At 44.1% G+C, this 20,451-nt stretch overlaps 1 protein-coding gene across 1 annotated transcript; it reads left to right on the top strand.

Annotated features, from left to right (window-relative positions):
- Positions 1 to 292: 292 nt before the first annotated feature.
- On the top strand, positions 293 to 9,722 carry LOC134530648 (uncharacterized). Its single transcript, XM_063365684.1, has 3 exons — positions 293 to 338; positions 4,307 to 4,944; positions 9,566 to 9,722. Exons 1-2 carry the CDS (start codon positions 327 to 329, stop codon positions 4,928 to 4,930), a joined length of 636 nt encoding a protein of 211 aa, XP_063221754.1. The 5' UTR covers positions 293 to 326; the 3' UTR covers positions 4,931 to 4,944; positions 9,566 to 9,722.
- The last annotated feature ends 10,729 nt before the right edge of the window (positions 9,723 to 20,451 follow it).

A 20,451-nucleotide genomic window follows, 5' to 3' on the forward strand; every position in this document is an offset into this window, starting at 1 on the left:
CCAACATTCCCACTCAACTCAAGTTGCAAAAATGTTGAAGTGCCTTACTGAAACATCCAGAGGACCCGGACAGCGGCGTGCGGACAAACACACCCACCTCACACACACGGTCTCGCGTGGCCGCAGGACACACGGTGAAACCTGCGACCTGCAGACCAGCACCTGCGGAGGAAAGTAAAACCCGCTCGTCAAGCTCCCTCCTCCCCTCTAACGCTCCGCTGCCTCGCTGCTCGCTGGGCCCCGGCTGGGAAGAGGAGTATATATACTCACGTCGTGGGACACACGCGTCACTGCAGCCCCTGACACGCGACACACCGCAGACCGACATGAAGCTCCTGGTGAGTGCCGTGTGCTTCTTCTGCTGACCCGAGTGTACTTGCGAGGAGGAGCCTGTACGCCCCAACCATGCAGGAGGGGTAGCATGCACCGGGGATTGGCCAGCCGTGACGGCGATTGGAACCATGGGTAGAGACCGGGAAAATTCGCGAATTCATTTCGCGATAGGCTAAAATACAAATAGTTTTACCTCAGTGCTGCCTCTGCTATTGGCTCACAACTCACCTGGACGACTCTGGGCCAATGAGAAACGCCCGACCAAAGCTTTATCGAATCACAGGCTGCTACGTTGGGACGTCTCACAAGACAGCAGCCAATGAATGGGTGACATTTGACCGAGTGTACGTATAACTATGGAGTTCATTCATCCTGTAGGTCATTGAACCAGCGAATTTTTCCGGTCCCTACATATAAGTAAATTTAAAATTGATTTTATTAAAAAAAATATTTTTACCAAGCTTGGCACTTTATCATTAAATTGTATGACATTTTAAATAAAATGACGTCTCATAAATAGGGACCGGAAAAATTCTCGGTTTCAATAGCCTTCAGGATAGACTGCACATTCCCCTGTACACTCGGGCAAATAACACCAGTTCATTGGCTGCTGACTTGTGAGTCGTCTCAGCTGGTTTTTCTGTGATTGTATCCTTCTTTGGTTGAGGGTTTATAACTGGTTGAGATTCGTCCAGAGGAACAGTAAGCCAATAGCAAAATTATCTAAGAGGTATGTGTGTTTGAATTCTAGCCTATCACAGAATGAATCCGCGATTTTTGCAGGTCTCTACATATAAGTATTTTTAAATTGATTTTATTAAAAAAAATATATTAAAAAAATATTTTTACCAAGCTTGGCAATTTAACATTAAAATTTTTGACATTTTAAGTAACATGACGTCTCATAATCAACGTGTGCGAGGGACCACAGCAGCAGCGGAGAGCTGGTGGCCTCGTGAGGTCTTGGTTGTGTTCGTCCCACGTGGAGTGCGGGGCGGGTTGCATGGCGCCCCTGATGCAACATCCATGCCACCCTTCTTGGTGGCGCTACAACTATCATGGTGTATACTGTATTATATGTTTTAATATTATATTTTACTATTTGTTGGTTTTCCTAAGACCATAAAATAATGTCTTTAGAGATCTTTTTTCTGTTGTATATGTCCTGAAAGAATATATACATAAATATAAATTTTTAACACCAATTATTATTTCACAACAGAAATTTTTGGTAGCAAACGGTCACAAATAACAAAAAGACATTCCATTAATTATGTACTATGGTCAAACACAACCAAAATTTTTTAATGCAAATGATGGCAAAAACGCTTGAAACCAAGATGGCGTCTTTTAGTTACGTTTCCTTAGAAGTAAAAATTGAACATTATCAGATGATGTTGTTGATGAAGTACAACGAGAAAAACGTTTATCCAAATTCCTCTGTCCAGATTTTCATTTACAAAATGGAAAGTTTTAGATTTTTTTTAAAAATTCATTACATTATAAAGTCACGTCTCTAACGTTTTATGCTCTATGACGTATATCTGGCAACGTAGCACACCGAAACAAGATCAGTTCTAATGGCGGAAACAGTGCAATGGAATGTGAGAGGGAACGAAGGACGAGACACGAGTGTCGAGAGCAGTCGTACCAACACTCCGACCCGAGTGTCCTGGCGAGCAGCACACAGACAGTCCTGTAGCGAAGGGGACAGGGAGTAGTGGGGGACCTCTGTTTTCATTGGCCAGTCACCCGCCAATCACGGCCATGCGATCAGTCAACCCACGTGGTGTCTCCAGCTGATAATAATGTTGTCCGCTACTAATTTAATAATTATTTCAAAACGCATTCAGGTTAAATATACACATTTACTAATATTTCTCGTCCAGTTAATACTGAGATAAAATAAAATGTAAAAAAAATCATAAATTTACTTAAATTACAAGCAAACGTATACTGAAACTGAACAATTATAACAACAACCGGTTATACTGACTAATATTACAATTTACAAGTGTGGTTATTTTGCTAAAAAGTTTTAGTTATAAATATATCAATTTCTACACTTGTCACACAAATGAAACTTATACTTGTTAGCAACATATTTATAAAATCCATATGAAACTACTGGTCGTAGAAACTTGTGCAACTGCTAGTCAGTGCAGGCATTGCTGTGGTAGATCTAGGTACTCGCTGACTGCTAGTCAGTGCAGGCATTGCTGTGGTAGATCTAGGTACTCGCTGACTGCTAGTCAGTGCAGGCACTGCTAAGGTAGATCTAGGTACTCGCGGACTGCTAGTCAGTGCAGGCACTGCTGAGGTAGATCTAGGTACTCGCGGACTGCTAGTCAGTGCAGGCATTGCTGTGGTAGATCTAGGTACTCGCTGACTGCTAGTCAGTGCAGGCATTGCTGTGGTAGATCTAGGTACTCGCGGACTGCTAGTCAGTGCAGGCACTGCTGAGGTAGATCTAGGTACTCGCTGACTGCTAGTCAGTGCAGGCATTGCTGTGGTAGATCTAGGTACTCGCTGACTGCTAGTCAGTGCAGGCACTGCTAAGGTAGATCTAGGTACTCGCTGACTGCTAGTCAGTGCAGGCACTGCTAAGGTAGATCTAGGTACTCGCTGACTGCTAGTCAGTGCAGGCATTGCTGTGGTCCTGAGACATCAGAGTTGGACTCATGCAACCTCTTTGTTTACTTCCATTTCACCTGCTTGTGACAAGAGTATGTATGGAAAATACTTCATAAAGATGCCGCAGAAAGCGCTCTTAAGGCTGCAGGTGGCCTTGGTCTTCCTCAAAACCACTCTCAAATGTCGACCTTATAGCAGACTCGCTAAACTGGTGAACTTATCATTTTTCTAAACCGTTCAATTTCTAAACCGTTCAACCGATCGCCACGGGTTGACAGAAAATCATAGGTCACAGACATACGAACAGAAAATTGTGTATCATTTCTATAAGTTCACCACACTGCCATATAACGCCATCCATTTCGCTTTAAATCGAGGACAGTGTATCATCCTGTGTTCAGCCCGGGCAACGCCGGGTACTGCAGCTAGTAAACTCTAAATGTGAAACTACTGCGACACAGTTACTTTTGACTGGAAAGCCCGCCTCGTCAGGGATGTAGGTATGTGTGTAAGTGAGGCGGAATGATAAGCGCGACGCTCGCTGGTGCTTCTAGCGCTGTGTCTCCTCTGGACTGGCGCGCAGTCTTCTCGTCGTCACAGGACAACTGTGAAAATTGAGCGGTGACCGTAACATAATTTGAAGGAGAAATGAAAATTAATGTGAAATGCAAGTCCCTTAAGTGCTTTCAAGAATATGTACCAGTTGTTTTACGTCTAAAAATTACTCCAAACACATGCATTTTAGCCATTTTAACTCTTCTTAAAATACAGTTAAAAAAAATTTAATCAGCAATCAAAAGTACTTTTAAACCCTCAACGAACTCTTAAATGCTTTTCGTAATCATAGCCCACTCGGATATCTTGAGTAGTTTTCAAATCACGCTGTTTTTCCTGAAGCTCTGCACACCGTGTGTGTGCCCGGGTAGGCGGGGGCCTTAACATGTCCCCACTTTAAATCTGTATTGAGCAGATTTTTATATAGAGACCGGAAAAATTCGCGAATTCATTTCGCGACAGGCTAGAAAACAAATAGTTATACCTCATTGCTGCCTCTGCTATTGGCTCGCAACTCACCTGGATGACTCTGGGCCAATGGGAAACACCCGACCATAGCTTTATAAGAATCACAGGCTGCTACGTTGTAACGTCTAACAAGACAGCAGCCAACATTTGACCGAGTGTACGTAGAACTATGGAGTTCATCCCACAGGCCATTGAACCCGTGAATTTTTCCGGTCTCTAGTTATTAACTGTTATTCAGCAGGATTCGGGTGATGTGAGTCGTGTGAACAGTTCCACTTGCAGAGGTGGTACATGTGGTGTGTGCTCGCGCCGCCAGGTGGTGCTGGCGCTGCTCGCGGCCGCCGCCGCTGAAGACAAGAGCCCGGCCGAGGACTCGCAGGCCCAGGCGTCCACGGCGACCGGCGACAAGCTGGAGAAGCGAGGCACGGCCAAGCAGACCGGGGTTCCGACCTCGCTGAGCGCCGACCCCTCGCAGTACTCCGGCTACCAGGCGCAGCAGTACCTGCAGCAGTACCTGCAGCCCCAGGCGCAGCCGCAGCCACAGCCACAGGTGCAGCAGCAGTACCTACAGCTGCAGCCACAGGCGCAGCAGTACCTGCAACAGGCCTACAGCGCCGCGCAGCCTCAGCAGGACCTCAGCTACCTGGCGCACGCCCGCTACCAGCAGCCTCAGTACTTCCTCCCCCCTCCTCAGCAGCAGCAGCTGCAGTACTACCTGCCTCAGCAGCAGCAGCAGCAGCTGCAGTACTTCCTGCCCCCGCAGCAGCAGCAGTACTACGTGATGATGCTGGTGCCCGGACCGGCGCTGGGGTACCTGCCAGAGCAGCAGGTTCCCCGGCCCTTGTACCAGCCGTCCAGCCCGCCTCAGCAGCAGCTCAGCTACCTGTCTCAGCAGCACGCCGCCAAGGGCCAGGCGCAGTCGTCGCACGTCAAGGGCTGACCCCCTGACCACAGGTACTTCCCTCTCTCTCCGTGTCCTTCGTAGCAACATCAGACCCTGGATACAGGAGGGAAGCTCTCGACTGTGCCTAGTCCTGACGGCACTGGCAGGCTGGCAGCTCTTGCTGTGCGAAAAAAATATAATTGGTTGTCTGTGAAGTCGGTTTACGGACGATAGTTTAACGTGATAAACGTCATGACAAAACATTGATGAAATGATTGCATACTTTTATGAATAGAATTTAATCATTTTTTTTATTGAATTATCAATATTTTTGTATGGATACAAAGAGGAGTGAAATGAAATCTACAATTTAATTGATAAATTTACTTTTATATTTGCACTCGTTAATTCAAATATGTTTATTACTTTAACGAAGAGATTGTTTTAACTATAACTTTTATACATGTTTGCTATTTAACTTCTTCCAATCCGTGTTATTCTGTTAAGGATAGGACGATGATAGGAAAAGTAGGAAACGAATGGGAGTGTTTCAAGTTTAATGTGCCTCGAAAAAGTCAAATCGATGGTTGTTCCAATCGAGTGGAAGAGAGATAGATACGGCGCAAGCGTACAATGAGTGTAACGGGACAATGTGCGTAACGGGACACTTTTTCGTGCGTGCAGCCGGCCTTCATCGATTTATTAGACGTTGTCACGTCAAAAAATTATGTTCTTAAATTTCTTTCAGTTTCTCAGAAGTTGCCGGCAGATACAAACCTTAGACCTGATCTTCCCTGCCATTCTTCGTCGACACAGCCTTTGTCGCTGGACTGCTGTTGGAACGCATTACGTCGGTCGTTCAAACATAGCAGCGTTATTAAATTCCCAGGTTTAAGTGTCTATATTCAGACTAGACCGCATTGACTTTTTTTTTTTTTGCAATTCGTCTGATACTTCGGTTAGGAACCCGTCAGCTCCCAGAGAGAACGTGACACGACAACCACAAACAAAATAGAATATTGTAGGTAAAACTTTTTTACAACTTGGTCCCGTAGTTTGACAGAGAGAGAAAAAGAAAGGCGTCACATCGGGTTGGTGAATTCATTTTTTAAGGCATCCACAATGTATCAATACATGTGCACGACAGTAATTTCGCGGGTTCACTGACCTGTAGCATGAACTCCATAGTTCTACGTACACTCGGTCAAATGTCACCCACTCATTGGCTGCTGTCTTGTGAGACGTCCCAGCGTAGCAGCCTGTGATTATTATAAAGCTTTGGTCGGGCGTTTCTCATTGGCCCAGCGTCACCCAGGTGAGTTGTGAGCCAATAGCAGAGAATTTTAACCTATCGCGAAATGAATTCGCGAATTTTTCCGGTCTCTAATGATCGGTTCTCCGAGATATCGTTGATGAGGACACCCCCAGCTACCTGCTAGCTCGGACGAGGAGAGTGTTCCGAGAGGCAGGCCGTCGGCAAATCTACTGCCCGCGGAGAGAGAGAGTGAAGAGAGAGAGAGAGAGAGAGAGAGAGAGAGAGAGTCCTCCCGGGGCCCTCGGGGGCAACCCGGGTGTAATTTGCGGGGCTCCTGCCCCGTCACTTTCTTGGCGGACGTGAAAGTGTGACGGGACGATAACCGGTCCGGGTGACCGCTGTCATTCGCCTGCCCGAGCCGCCCCAGTTGTCTGTTCCGGCCCGGCGCCGCTGACGGGGGAGACTTCGGCTGTCTCGACCCTCCCCCGCACACACCCTCGTCCCGCCGGTCAGCGACTGTCCACGGCGAGACAGGCTCAGGGAGCGGCCGAAGAATTTTGAAGTGATAACGTCTTATAAATAGGGACAGGAAAAATTCGCCGGTTCAATGACCTGTAGGATGATGTCCATAGTTCTACGTACACGCAGTCAAATGTCACCCACTCATTGGTAGGAGACCGGAAAAAATTCGCGCTTTCGATGACCTCTAGAATAGACTCCACAACCCCCTACATACTCAGGCAAATGCCACCTGCTCATTGGCTACTGACTCGTTACACCTGTCAACTGGGACGCTTGCGATTCGATACTTTTCTGGTTGAAGGTTTTTCATTGGCTCAAAGTCCTTCATATAAACTGTGAGTCGATCAAATCACAGAAGCAATATAAAGATACAGTTGTTTGGATTCTAGGATATAATGAAATGAATTCTCGAATTTTCCCGGCCTCTACTTATAAATCGATGAACGCCGGCTGCACGCACGAAAAAAGCATGACATTGTCATGTTCCGCCTGAGCCGAGCGTGCAAGCGAGAGCGCGGAACAAGCGATAGAGAGGCACGATCGGCTTGTGACGCATCTGTCTCTCTTCCACTCCGTCGGCAGATGCGTCCGAGTAGATAAGAGACAGCGGCAGCACACAACCTACACGTGAACGTTTTTGTCAACTGTTTATAAAGCGAAGTGAAAAGTTAATGTGGTTTCCATTGTTTATTACAACAAAAATAGCGGCAAAAAAGGTAATAAATTCTTGCAATTTAAGAATTTGATTAGCGATATAATCTCATATATTTGTTCTTTGATTATTAAAAATATGTAGCATCAGTCGGCGAGTGCAGTAATAATAGGTTATGTTACAATTTTGACTAAAAAATTATTATCCCATACAAATGATCGTATAATAAGTCAACTGCTTTTATTTAGTATTTATTGAAAATAATTGTAATTTTCAATTAACCCCTTCATTGTTTTATACAAAATAATGATAATTCAGCGATAATAATTCAATTCAAATCATGAAAGTATGCAATTTTTCACCAATGTTTTCTTATGACGTTATCACGTAAAATTATCGTCCGTAAACCGACGTTACACAAAACCCCCCTTTTTTTTCTCAATAAATTTCAGTTTATTTAGAATTGAAATTCCGAACAGTTAGTTCAGTGTGGTCTTAATTAGCTTGCTGCTCCGTTTAACAGTGTGTTGGAAGCTTAATAATAATTTTGTGGTTCTTATTTAGTCGTGTGCAATCTGATTTCTGGTTCAAAAACGTCCTATTATTAGAGACCTGCAAAATTCATGGATTCATTCGGTGATAGGCTAGAATTCAAACACATAAACCTCTTAGATAATTTTGCTATTGGCTTACTGTTCATCTGGACGAATCTCAACCAGTTATAAACCCTCAACCAAAGAAGGATCGAATCACAGAAAAACCAGCTGAGACGAATTACAAGTCGGCAGCCAATGAACTTGCGTTATTTGCCCGAGTGTACAGTGGTATGTGCAGTCTATCCTGAAGGCCATCGAAACCGCGAATTTTGCAGGTCTCTGCCTATTATATATCTATAGCACTGCAGTAAAATAACATTTAGTAAATATTGGAAAACTATGATTAGGAAAATCAAAAATTATTCAGGTTTCAAGGGGTTGGGGGCATGCCGCTATGCCCCCCCCCCCCAACCTCTTTTAGGATCCGTCAATGGTCGACGGCGAACACGTTCAAATTTATTCTTCCACGGACGGAGCGAAACAGGTTTCAACAGATTACAATCAAGTTTCACTGACTCTCGTCGGTTTTAAAAGTCCCGTTCTCGAAATGGAACGACGCTTTTTTTTATGGCGTGTGAAATAGTACAGTTAGTTACTGCAAGCTTATCGTATTGTGCTTTAGCCTCACTGTTTTCTCCGCAGTTGAAACAGATCTTTCAACGACGTGCCATCGAATGTCAACAAGTTTTCCTCCTGTATGCGGGTGCCTCCCTGGTGATCTGTGCTGTAGTAGGCAAAAAAAATTGATAATCATTGCTTCAATTTATTTCCACTTACACAGAAGCCTGAGTATCGAAACTGAAGACGTAACAAACTAAAAAAAATTGAAACATTGTTATTTTAAGTGAATCTCACTCACAGTGAAATAAACGTCCTAGTTTTTTTTTAATGTTTGATCTAGTTGCTAACAGGTTTGAACGTAGGGCTGAGTACGTAAGTGATCATTTTAATTTTCCAAGAAATACGGCTAGGCAAGTATTATTAGTAGAGACCGGAAAAATTCGCTGATTCATTCGGCGATAAGCTAGAAGTCAAATACATATACCTTTAAGATGATTTTGCTATTGGCTTACTGTTCATCTGGACGAATCTCAACCAGTTATAAACCCTCAACCAGAGAAGGATCGAATCACAGACAAACCAGCTTAGACGACTCACAAGTCGGCAGCCAATGAACTTTCGTTATTCGCCCAAGTGTACAGGGGTATGTGCAGTCTATCCTGAAGGCCATCGAAACCGCAGGTCTCTACGGTGATGATGTAACGATCTGAAAAATTGAAACATTGTTATTTTAAGTGAATCTCACTCACAGTGAAATAAACGTCATAGTTTTTTAAAAAAAATGTTTTAACTAGTGATTAACAGGTTTGAACGTAGGGCTGTGTGCGTAAGTGATCATTTTAATTTTCCCAGAAATACTCCCAGGCAAGTACTATTAGTGTGATTTGCATTAAGAACTTTGTAAATATGTAAACAAGGACAGATATGCCTCTGGATCTCAAGCAGATAGAGGGAAGGGAGGACGTGTTGTCATGTCAACAGCACTGCACTCACAACTAACACGCCGGAGCTACAAGCTGGTTGTCAGTTGCCTGCCGTGTCCCGGGCCCGGTGCACGAGTGTGAACGAGTGTGAACGAGAGTGTACGAGTGTGCTGCGTGTTGCAGGAGCGGGCCGTCACGTGACTGCAGCGGAGGTGTCCTCGTCACGGGACCGTCACACGTGACACGTTCTGCGACCGCCACCAGTCAACTTTGTTAATACTGTTGTTTTATTTTATTTTATTATACAAAAAAAATAAATAAAAGGTCATGCTTAAAAACATGCCGTTGTGTTTATTCTCAAAAAAAATAACCTAGCAATGTGACGGCTCTCGACTAAAAGAAACGAGTCAGTAACTACATACCTTCTATCAACTTTCGTTGGTTCTGTGTGTTCTTCCTTTCACTCCCCGCCTCTCTCTTACCTCCTTTCTCCTCTCTAGTCTCCATGAGTCACGCCTTAACGGGGCACCCATGCAGGTAATTATCGCTTATTTTTCAGCTCACTTATTTTTTGTAATTTTCTATATCTGCTCGTGTAATGACACAGTATTAGCTGATGAACGTATCTTGTTCTTTCGATATTTTGTTTTACAAAGATGAATTTGGCCTAGGTACGTAACATACAGTAAAAAAATACCTTCATTATGTCTGAGGCCTGACAAAAGTGTTTTGATGAACCAAGATGATTAAGTACTGTTCGGACTTAGCCTTAATCTATATTTAGAGACCGGAAAAATTCGCGTTTTCGATGACCTCTAGGATAGACTCCACAACCCCGTACCTACTCAGGCAAATGCCACCTGCTCATTGGCTATTGACTCGTGACACCTGTCAATTGGGACGCTTGCGATTCGATACTTTTTTGGTTGAAGGTTTTCCATTGGCTCAAAGTCCTTCAGATAAACTGTGAGCCAATCACAGAAGCAATATAAAGGTACAGTTGTTTGGATTCTAGCATATCGTGAAATGAATACGCGAATTTTTCCGGTCCATCTATATTCTTTCATTATCAGTTAAAAATAGTAACAAATATATTGGAAAATGAAATAAAAGCAACAAAAAATTTTTTCACGAAAATGCCATAAAATATGTGCTTGTGAACTTTAATAATTGTAATTGCAACTGTAATTCGTGTTCTGATACGTGAATATTAAGTTGCTGTTGTTTCGTTTTTTACTATTATCATTATCTAATCACTGCTGAAATCTCCTCGCATTCCCTCAACGTCTTCTTTCTTGGAAAACAATTCTATAGAAACTACCTCTTTTTTTTGGTATTGAATGTCAGAAATCATCACTGTAATTCAATTTGAAAGACTTTTCAACTCTGTTGGCCACCAACTAATAGCTAATTGAATGAAATTCTCATAGCTCATCGCACGTTCAAAAATTTTAATTCTCACAAATTGAAACATACAAAATATAATCCCCCCCCGCTATTGTTTTATTTAGTGGTCGTTACTTCCAGCCAATGAAAACGGGTGAGAATGCAGCCACGTTATAGTAGCAGAATTTTTTATTTGGTCAGTTTCGTTTTCATTTCGAGTGCGTTTTGGTTACGAATCGTTTCCTATTGATTATTTTTCCCATGTTAACATTTTTATCAAGAGTGAAATTTTTGATGTTCCTACTTGAAATATCAGACGTGACTACGATTAAAACTAAAAATTTCACTCTAGCCAGTTACCTGGAATCCATACACAAATCAGAATTATGTAACTGTAATACATGAATACTATTTCATGTAGTGTTGTTATCATTTTTTTCCGAGCCAACTCAAAATGGCTGCATTTTTTAAAAAATATATTCATTATTGTTTCTTCCATACCCGTGCAATAGCAAATAATAACCAGAAACACACCAGAAAATATAATTACAGAAATCATATAAAATAATGAACTTTAGGATCAGAGCCCCATTTTTTAAATATTTCGTGCAAATTTTATTCTAAACATTATATCGTTTCTTGACATTATGGTAATAATTTCATATTTCCTACTTCTTTCGTACCATCTCATTACCTTTTTTTCCCCGAGGATACATTATTTCGCGCCAACACCACATCCTACTCGACTCTGATGGTTGTTTCCCATAATTTTTAATTATTAATCATTCTTAAAGAACAAAATAAAATAAACCCATGTTTGTTAAATCTTAAGTTGACATATGACTTTCACATGACCCGTTAAAACTCCTACATGACAATCATAAATCATCCCACTATTGCACACTGAGTCTTAACATAAATACACAAATAATTCTTAATTCTCAATCGTAAACCAACATTTAAGATCTCCCTTCTCTTCCTTATAACAAAAGAAACCATCTACTGCCCTTCGGCCTTGAAGCGCAGTTAGGGCCTTCGTGACGTGTGGTCGACACGGCCTCCTCCCTCCTCGGGCCCTTAGAGATTCCCACACGAACATGATCTCTATAACATAATGTTATTTATTTTTTCTGTCATGGCCACATTCCTCGGGAACACAAAGAATTAGCTTTGATAAACAATGCTGCATATTATATTTATTTTATTGTTTTGTTCTTTGAGTAGAACATCAACAATATTTTAAATAATTCATTCAAAAATGATCACCATTCAGTTGGAACAGTAAAATGATTCCACTGTGTTAAAACTGACAAGGAATTTAGTGTATTTATACTTCTTGAATGAAAGTTTGTTTTCTTTGTGTATGTACCTGTCACAAGTTGGTGTTCAACTACATTAACATTGCGTTAATACATGAACATAGCTGGTTATAGTATGGCCTTAAAAAATAAAATATAAGCAAAAATAAAATTATCCCAAACAGTCTTCAGTTTACACAGCTATCGGAGATATTACCATCTCTAGTGATCTGCAGTTTTACTGTATACTTACCCACCAAGATATAATTAATGTTTCTTCACCTACTCGGTAATTGTAGACTGTTGATTGGCTACAATCTGAGTAAGGCGCCATCTTTGTCCTAGAGCAGAGTGACACGAACTTGTTGCATCCTAGAGCTAAAGGACACTGATTTGATTTTCTTTGAATGATTCTTGCAATTGTAAAGTACGATTCAAAACATTTTTGTCCACATACACGCCATTGCTGGGTTATATTGTATGTCACAGAACAAACACAAAATATTTATACATAGTCACACAGTTGATGTCAAATGTTTAACGCATGGAATATCACACCTCAGACAAACAAAGTGGGCCGACAACGACGAGAGAGTTGCCACAAGAACAGTAAATACATTCAAACAACAACAACACAATGAACAATAGAAGAACATAGCGATGATACTTAACAGATTTTATGGTCAGCAAAAACGACGACAGCACAGACGAAAGACAAGAGACAAAACAGATGAGACGTTTCGGTAACTGGAATCTGCATCCGCCATGAGTAGAGACCTGTAAAATTCACGATTTCAAATCCCTAAAGGATAGACTCCATGCAAACGTGCAAATTACATCTGCTGATTGGTTACCGACTCGTAACACCTGTTGAAAGGAATGATCGCGATTCGCTAATTCTTCTGTTAAAGATTTTTCATTGGCCCAGAGTCCTTCAGATAAACTGTGGCCCAATCACTGAAGCAAAATAATGTCAAAAGTATTTGGACTCTATCCTATATCGAAATGAATCCGCGAATTTTACAGGTCTCTAGCCATGAGGCACTGACTGATTTGACGACAGCGAAATCACCAGTGGGTGTGTATGTGTGTGTGTGCCGCTCGTACATTGGACTGCTGGTTGTATTCACGCCCGTCAAGAATACGAGCATAGGGCGGATCCTGTCGCTGGTCGCCGACCAATGAACACGCGACTCTGGCCCCAATGGTTGCGTAAGATTGTGGTGTCCCTCCGCCAGGCAAGGCCACGGTCTCTCCGCGGATTCAGCAGTCTTGAAGCACGTGCACAGTTTCACGTTGGTGATGGATCTAGTGCTCTTGACGACCATGACTAGAGACCGGAAAAATTCGCGCTTTCGATGACCTCTTGGATAGACTCTTCAACCTCCCACATACTCAGGCAAATACCATCTGCTCATTGGCTGTTGACTCGTGACACCTGTCAACTGGGACGCTTGCGATTCGATACTTTTTTGGTTGAAGGTTTTCCATTGGCTCAAAGTATTTCAGATAAACTGTGAGTCAATCACAGAAGCAATATAAAGGTACAGTTGTTTGGATTATAGCATATCGTGAAATGAATACGCGAATTTTTACGGTCTCTAACCATGACTACAGACCCGCTATTCTACCCAAACATGCTTTCCTATTGGCTGATTCCTTAACTGTAGAATCTCCCTCCATCTTTGGATGGGATTTTCAATGTGATTAGTTCTCTCTTCTGCTACGTGACTGCCTCTCAGTAGTTGAGGAGGATGTCCAAACAATTGTGATCCAAACATTGTGGCCTTTCCGTGAAAGTAGTACGTAAAATAAAAACAAAGTATATAGCTCGGCTTCTGGGTTGTAGCTGTGTCCTTGGCGAAAAATTCACCGACGTTTCGGTTGACATTGCAGTCGCCATCATCAGGGAGTACTAGGTAACTACTCCCTGATGATGGTGACTGCAATGTCTACCGAGACGTATGTGAATTATTCGCCAAGGACACGGTTACAACCCATAAGCCAAGCTTCTTCAGATAACGGCAGTGAAAGCCTGCGAACATTATTTATGTTACTATGATTAATAAAAAATTATTATATTTCAGTAAGTACCCACTTCGACACAATTCTTATTTTGCTCCGCTTTTCAAGGAACTATTTTTAATAAAAAAAATTTCTAAACACTCTATTTGGATATTTTTGCGCGCATTTTGAGCATAGCGTTGTAGTTAGTTTCAATTTATTTCTTTTTTGAAAACCAGTCGGGTGTTGAGCCTGTGCTATCTACCAAGTGCACAACATCGCAACAATGTCGAGATATGGATGTTTCCAGTCTGGCTGGAAACCAAAAAGGTCTTCAACCGTGTCCCGGTCATAAGCAAGGAGAAGTGGTTCCCTGTATGCCCATCTAGAGACCGGAAAAATTCGCGCTTCCGATGACCTCTAGGATAGACTCCACAACCCCGTACCTATTCAGGCGAATGCCACCTGCTCATTGGCTACTGACTCGTGACACCTGTCAACTGGGACACTTGCGATTCGATACTTTTTTGGTTGAAGGTTTTTCATTGGCTCTAAGTCCTTCATATAAACTGTGAGTCAATCACAGAAGCAATATAAAGGTACAGTTGTTTGGATTCTAGGATATCGTGAAATGAATACGCGAATTTTTCCGGTCTCTAGCTATAGGTATGGACACCTGTATTTCGATATTGCATTTAATGTCAAGGTATTTCACAAAACACTGTAGCTTTTTCTAAGAGTCATGTCAAATTGTGAGGGTGCAGCAGTTCAGTGACCACATTCTCATTGGCCCCGTCAAGAGCGGGACGACACCTCTCACCTACCTCAGCCAATAACTAGAGGCATGCAGATTTCGCGAAAAGATTTTGAGACCATATGAAAGTTAATGCATTATCTGTGTTTTGTGATTGGGTGAGTTTCTCCCAGGTACATATCGATTGTAACACCAATCACAGTGATTCAATGAGGAAGTTAACGCGTCCTGATTTGCTCGGTTAAATAAGTCAACGACTTCTCTCTGCAGACGGCCGCCAATCACAAGGAAGAAACCACAGGTTCGGGTATACCTAGTTGCAGTCTAATAAGTGTTGAAATCTTTTCGCAAAAAATGCCTGCCCCTACCAATAACTAGAGGAGAAAAGCTACAGTATTTTGTGAAATACCTTGACACGAAATGTATTCGCGAAATACAGGTGTCCCTAGCTATAGGACTTGACCTGGTTGTCGTGTCCGGAGAGCTCTCTAGTGGCTCGGACGTGAACAGGCCTGATGGCTCCGCTGCGCCGCGTGGCCTTGGCAAGGGGGTAAGGGGGGAGGCGTGTGTCGGCGGGGGAAAGTGACCGGCGGGGTTCACGGTCGCAACTCGCCCGGAGGTCAGCTGACATCCGCCGGACAGCTCGGCCGGAGAGAGCCGCTACCCCCGGGGGCTGTCCCAGGTCTCCGCGCGCAGACAGGACCTCTCTGTCCGTCCTGCCCGCAGGCCACCGCTCTTCTGCTCGAAGGCCCGCCGAGGTGTGCCGGGGTCTGGTGTTTCAAACACAAACGGAACACTCGCCAGCACTGCCATGCCTTGTTGCCTTGGCCTCCACATTCCACGCGAAGTTGCAGGGACAAGAAGTATTTCATTGAATCACTCGAGTAAAAAAAAATCAACATGTACACAAATGTTCATGATCATGCACCATCTCTAAAAATAATACATGCCATACTTCTTTGTGCATCAACACATGAGCTTCAGAACTTTAAAAAGGTTAACGTGGTAGCATATAACTGTAAGGAAGGAACATATTTTTTTTCTGAGCAAAAAAAATATTAAAGTTAACTGCAGGGTAAAAAAACATGTAACAGTATAAGTTTGTAATTTCGTTTTATGCATTTTTATTTTTGTTTTACATAAATAAATATAAAAAATTGAGTCACACATTTAATATGCAGATTAATTAATTTTTAATTTTCATTTTTTTAATGTAGGGCAATAAATATTCTCTCAGAAGTGTCGATAAACTCCAATAGTAGGTAGGTAGTAAGTAATTTACAATAATTATTGTACAATGGACGAGCAGATTAATTAATTTTTAATTTTCATATTTTTAATGTAAGGGAATAAATATTCTCGCAGAAGTGTTGATAAACTCCAATAGTTAGAGACCTGTAAAATTCGCGATTTCAAATACCTAAAGGATAGACTCCATGATCCTCTACGCACTCGTGCAAATTACATCTGCTGATTGGTTACCGACTCGTAACACCTGTTGACTGAAACGATCGTGATTCGCTAATTCTTCTGTTAAACATTTATTCATTGGCCCAGAGTCCTTCAGATAAACTGTGGCCCAATCACTGACGAAAAATAATGTCAAAAGTATTTGGACTCTATCCTATCGCGAAACGAATCCGCGAATTTTACAGGTCTGTACCAATAGTTAGAGACCGGAAAAAATTCGCGGGTTCAATGACCTCCAGGATGAACTCCATAGTTCTACGTACACTCGGTCAAATGTCACCCACTCATTGGCTGCTGTCTTGTGAGACGTCCCAGCGTAGCAGACTGTGATTCGATAAAGATTTGGTCGGGTGTTTCTCATTGACCCAGAGTCATCCAGGTGAGTTGTGAGCCAATAGCAGAGGCAGCACTGAGGTATAACTATCTGTATTTTAGCCTGTCGCGAAATGAATTCGCGAATTTTTGCTGTCTCTACCAATAGTGGTTGTAGTTAGGTAACAAGCAGTTTATAATAATTATTGTTGTTGTATAACATCAGTCTCAGACTTGACGCGCGTGTGTGGGCAGACGCCGCGCAGCCAGGCCTATCGGCTGGGAACGCCGCACGACCTCAGTTCCACATCAGCGCTAATGATCCAATTAATGCCCCGGCTGCAGATGATCATCATGATGATGCCGCGTGGCGCCCGCGCAACGGGGAAAGCGCGCGAGGCATTGTGGGAACCCCGCCCAGACTTGCGCCCACGCCAGAGTCACACAGACTCCCGAGGATATGTGTTCCTCGCGTATCGCTTGCTCAAGAGGGCCTGAGCGCGCGGCGCTGGCCACAGAGGAAGAGTGAAAATATCTGTTACGGCTCGGTACTTCAGCCGGTTCTAATTTCTCTGTAAATAATTCACTCATCTAACTCGCTTAGTTACACTCGGTGCCATTTGTATGCCACGATCTTCAATTGTACTCATATTTCCCTCTCTCTGACATTTTTAACAATGTTGTGGACCTTGAAGCTGCCGTTAAATGGGCAACTGAAAACGGACTTCAAATTCATATTTGAAAATCACAAGCCTTTGTGTGTAGTGTTGGCAAGTAATTACTTGATTTCATTAATGCAGAATTTCCTTATCTTACTGTAAATACCTCAATAAAGAAAGCTATTTTAATTTTCTAAAACATATTTACATTTTGCAATCAGAACTTTATCTTTTAACGACATTAAAGTTATAACGTACGGTAAAAGGTGTTTTTATGTGGCGCATTCCATAATCCGGCACAAATCGAGCTGCTCGGTTTCCGTGTTACGGCTGTGACCTTGAGCTTGGCTTCCAGGTCGCACCACTGCGCTGCCTCGTAGCTTTCGTTCTCCCCGAGCTTATCATTGCCGTCGGTTTTCATTGCAGTGCTGTGTTCTTCAGAGGGCTCCATTTTCACGTTTCACGTCTCCGTGATACATTTATGAATAGAGACCGGAAAATTTCGCGTATTCATTTCACGATATCCTAGAATCCAAACAACTATACCTTTATAGTGCTTCTGTGATTCACTCACAGTTTATCTGAAGGACTTTGAGCCAATGAAAAACCTTCAATCAAAAAAGTATCGAATCGCAAGCGTCCCAGTTGACAGGTGTCACGAGTCAGTAGCCAATGAGCAGGTGGCATTTGCCTGAGTAGGTACGGGGTTGTGGAGTCTATCCTAGAGGTCATCGAAAGCGCGAATTTTTCCGGTCTCTATTTATGAATAAGAGCCCATGAACCTCGGGAGCAACGTGGTTGACTTTAGGAGTGGTGCAAGTTGAGCTGTTACACTGTTTCGACTGTGACTGCAGGCCTGTGTGTCACAGTGTTAGCGTCAATAGTAGTGTAAGTGTTCTCAATACGCATGTTCAAATACCAAAATTCCTGTATCTGCCACTGATCAGATACGGTAACATTCGACGGTTATTTTTTTTACTTTCTATGGGCCAGATTATTACGTATTGTTTTAAATAATGTTTGTTTAGTTTCCCCGCGAGAACTGTGTTGACCTCTAGCCTGGCCTAGCTACGGTCCAGAGGTTTGAAGAAGTGTGACAAGATTGTTGTCGGCGAGTCTGCAGGTTGTCCGACCAGAGACTGGACTATGCCAGCAGCTAGGCCCTGCCAGTCCAGGGCACACACCAACAGTCTCCAGTCAGGAGCACTGGAGGGGGGGGGGAGTGTCCGCCGAGTCCTGCGGCGAGGACCTCGGAGTGAGCACTGTGGACACCCGGACCAGCGAATACTGTCTGTCCGTCTGTCTGTCCGTCTTTCTGTCCGCCTGTCCGTCCGTCTGTCTGTCCGTCTGTCTGACTGTCTGTCCGTATGTCTGCCCGTCCGTCTGTATGTCTGTCCGTATGTCTGCCCGTCTGTCTGTCCGCCTGTCTGTCCGTCTGTCTGTCCGTCTGTCTGTCCGCCTGTCTGTCCGCCTGTCCGTCCGTCTGTCTGTCCGTCTGTCTGTCCGCCTGTCTGTCCGTCTGTCTGTCCGCCTGTCTGTCCGTCTGTCTGTCCGTCTTTCTGTCCGCCTGTCCGTCCGTCTGTCTGTCCGTCTGTCTGTCCGCCTGTCTGTCCGTCTGTCTGTCCGTCTGTCTGTCCGCCTGTCTGTCCGCCTGTCCGTCCGTCTGTCTGTCTGTCTGTCTGACTGTCTGTCCGTATGTCTGCCCGTCCGTCTGTATGTCTGTCCGTCTGTCTGTCCGTCTGTCTGTCCGCCTGTCTGTCCGCCTGTCTGTCCGTCTGTCTGTCCGTCTGTCTGACTGTCTGTCCGTATGTCTGCCCGTCCGTCTGTATGTCTGCCCGTCCGTCTGTATGTCTGTCCGTATGTCTGTCCGTCTGTCTGTCCGTCTGTCTGTCCGCCTGTCTGTCCGCCTGTCTGTCCGTCTGTCTGTCCGTCTGTCTGTCCGCCTGTCTGTCCGCCTGTCTGTCCGCCTGTCTGTCCGTCTGTCTGTCCGTCTGTCTGTCCGTCTTTCTGTCCGCCTGTCCGTCCGTCTGTCTGTCCGTCTGTCTGTCCGCCTGTCTGTCCGCCTGTCTGTCCGTCTGTCTGTCCGCCTGTCTGTCCGTCTGTCTGTCCGTCTGTCTGTCCGCCTGTCTGTCCGCCTGTCTGTCCGTCTGTCTGTCCGTCTGTCTGTCCGCCTGTCTGTCCGCCTGTCTGTCCGTCTGTCTGTCCGCCTGTCTGTCCGTCTGTCTGTCCGTCTTTCTGTCCGCCTGTCCGTCCGTCTGTCTGTCCGTATGTCTGACTGTCTGTCCGTATGTCTGCCCGTCCGTCTGTATGTCTGTCCGTCTGTCTGACTGTCTGTCTGACTGTCTGTCCGTATGTCTGCCCGTCCGTCTGTATGTCTGTCCGTATGTCTGCCCGTCTGTCTGTATGTCTGTCCGTATGTCTGTCCGTCTGTCTGTCCGTCTTTCTGTCCGCCTGTCCGTCCGTCTGTCTGTCCGTATGTCTGACTGTCTGTCCGTATGTCTGCCCGTCCGTCTGTATGTCTGTCCGTATGTCTGCCCGTCTGTCTGTCCATCTGTCCGTCAGTCTGTCCGTCAGTCTGTCCGTCTGTAGAATTTGGCCAGTAGATTCTCCAAGGGAGGGGCGTCCATGTGTACCTCGAAGCTATTTGTTTTATTGATTCGAATTTTCAATCAAATGTTGTAGTGATTGTTTTACCCTCTCTGATGAATCCAAGATGTAATTTTGTGTTTTATCAAAGTCATGACAATATTTTTGTTTGATGATTTTTATTTGAAGATATTAATTTTTGGTTTTTGACTCTTCTGGAGGCGCGACAGTGGGCCAGCGGGGAGTGCCGTCCGCGCGGACTGGGAGTGTGCCGACACAGACAAAGCAGTGAAGTGTGCTGCGGGCCAGAGTTATAGCTGGCACACAGCCGCCAGTGTGCCGGCACACAGGCGGCCATTGTGGCGGAGCAACTCGCTAACAGGACCCGTGTCCGGCCCCTGGCCCCGTGTGTGACAGTTGTCTGTCTCAGCTGCTCCACACACACAGGCTGCAACAATACAACACCTCACCATTGTTCATTGCATGTCTCTCCTAATATACTTGCGAGGCTGATAACTACGACTGCCATCTATCGGCAGGCTTGACATCATCTTGCGGTAAACAAACAATTACAATATATATTTGTATAGACTGGAAAAA

Source organism: Bacillus rossius, chromosome 1 (genome assembly GCF_032445375.1).
Source record: "Bacillus rossius redtenbacheri isolate Brsri chromosome 1, Brsri_v3, whole genome shotgun sequence".
NCBI lineage: Eukaryota > Metazoa > Arthropoda > Insecta > Phasmatodea > Bacillidae > Bacillus > Bacillus rossius.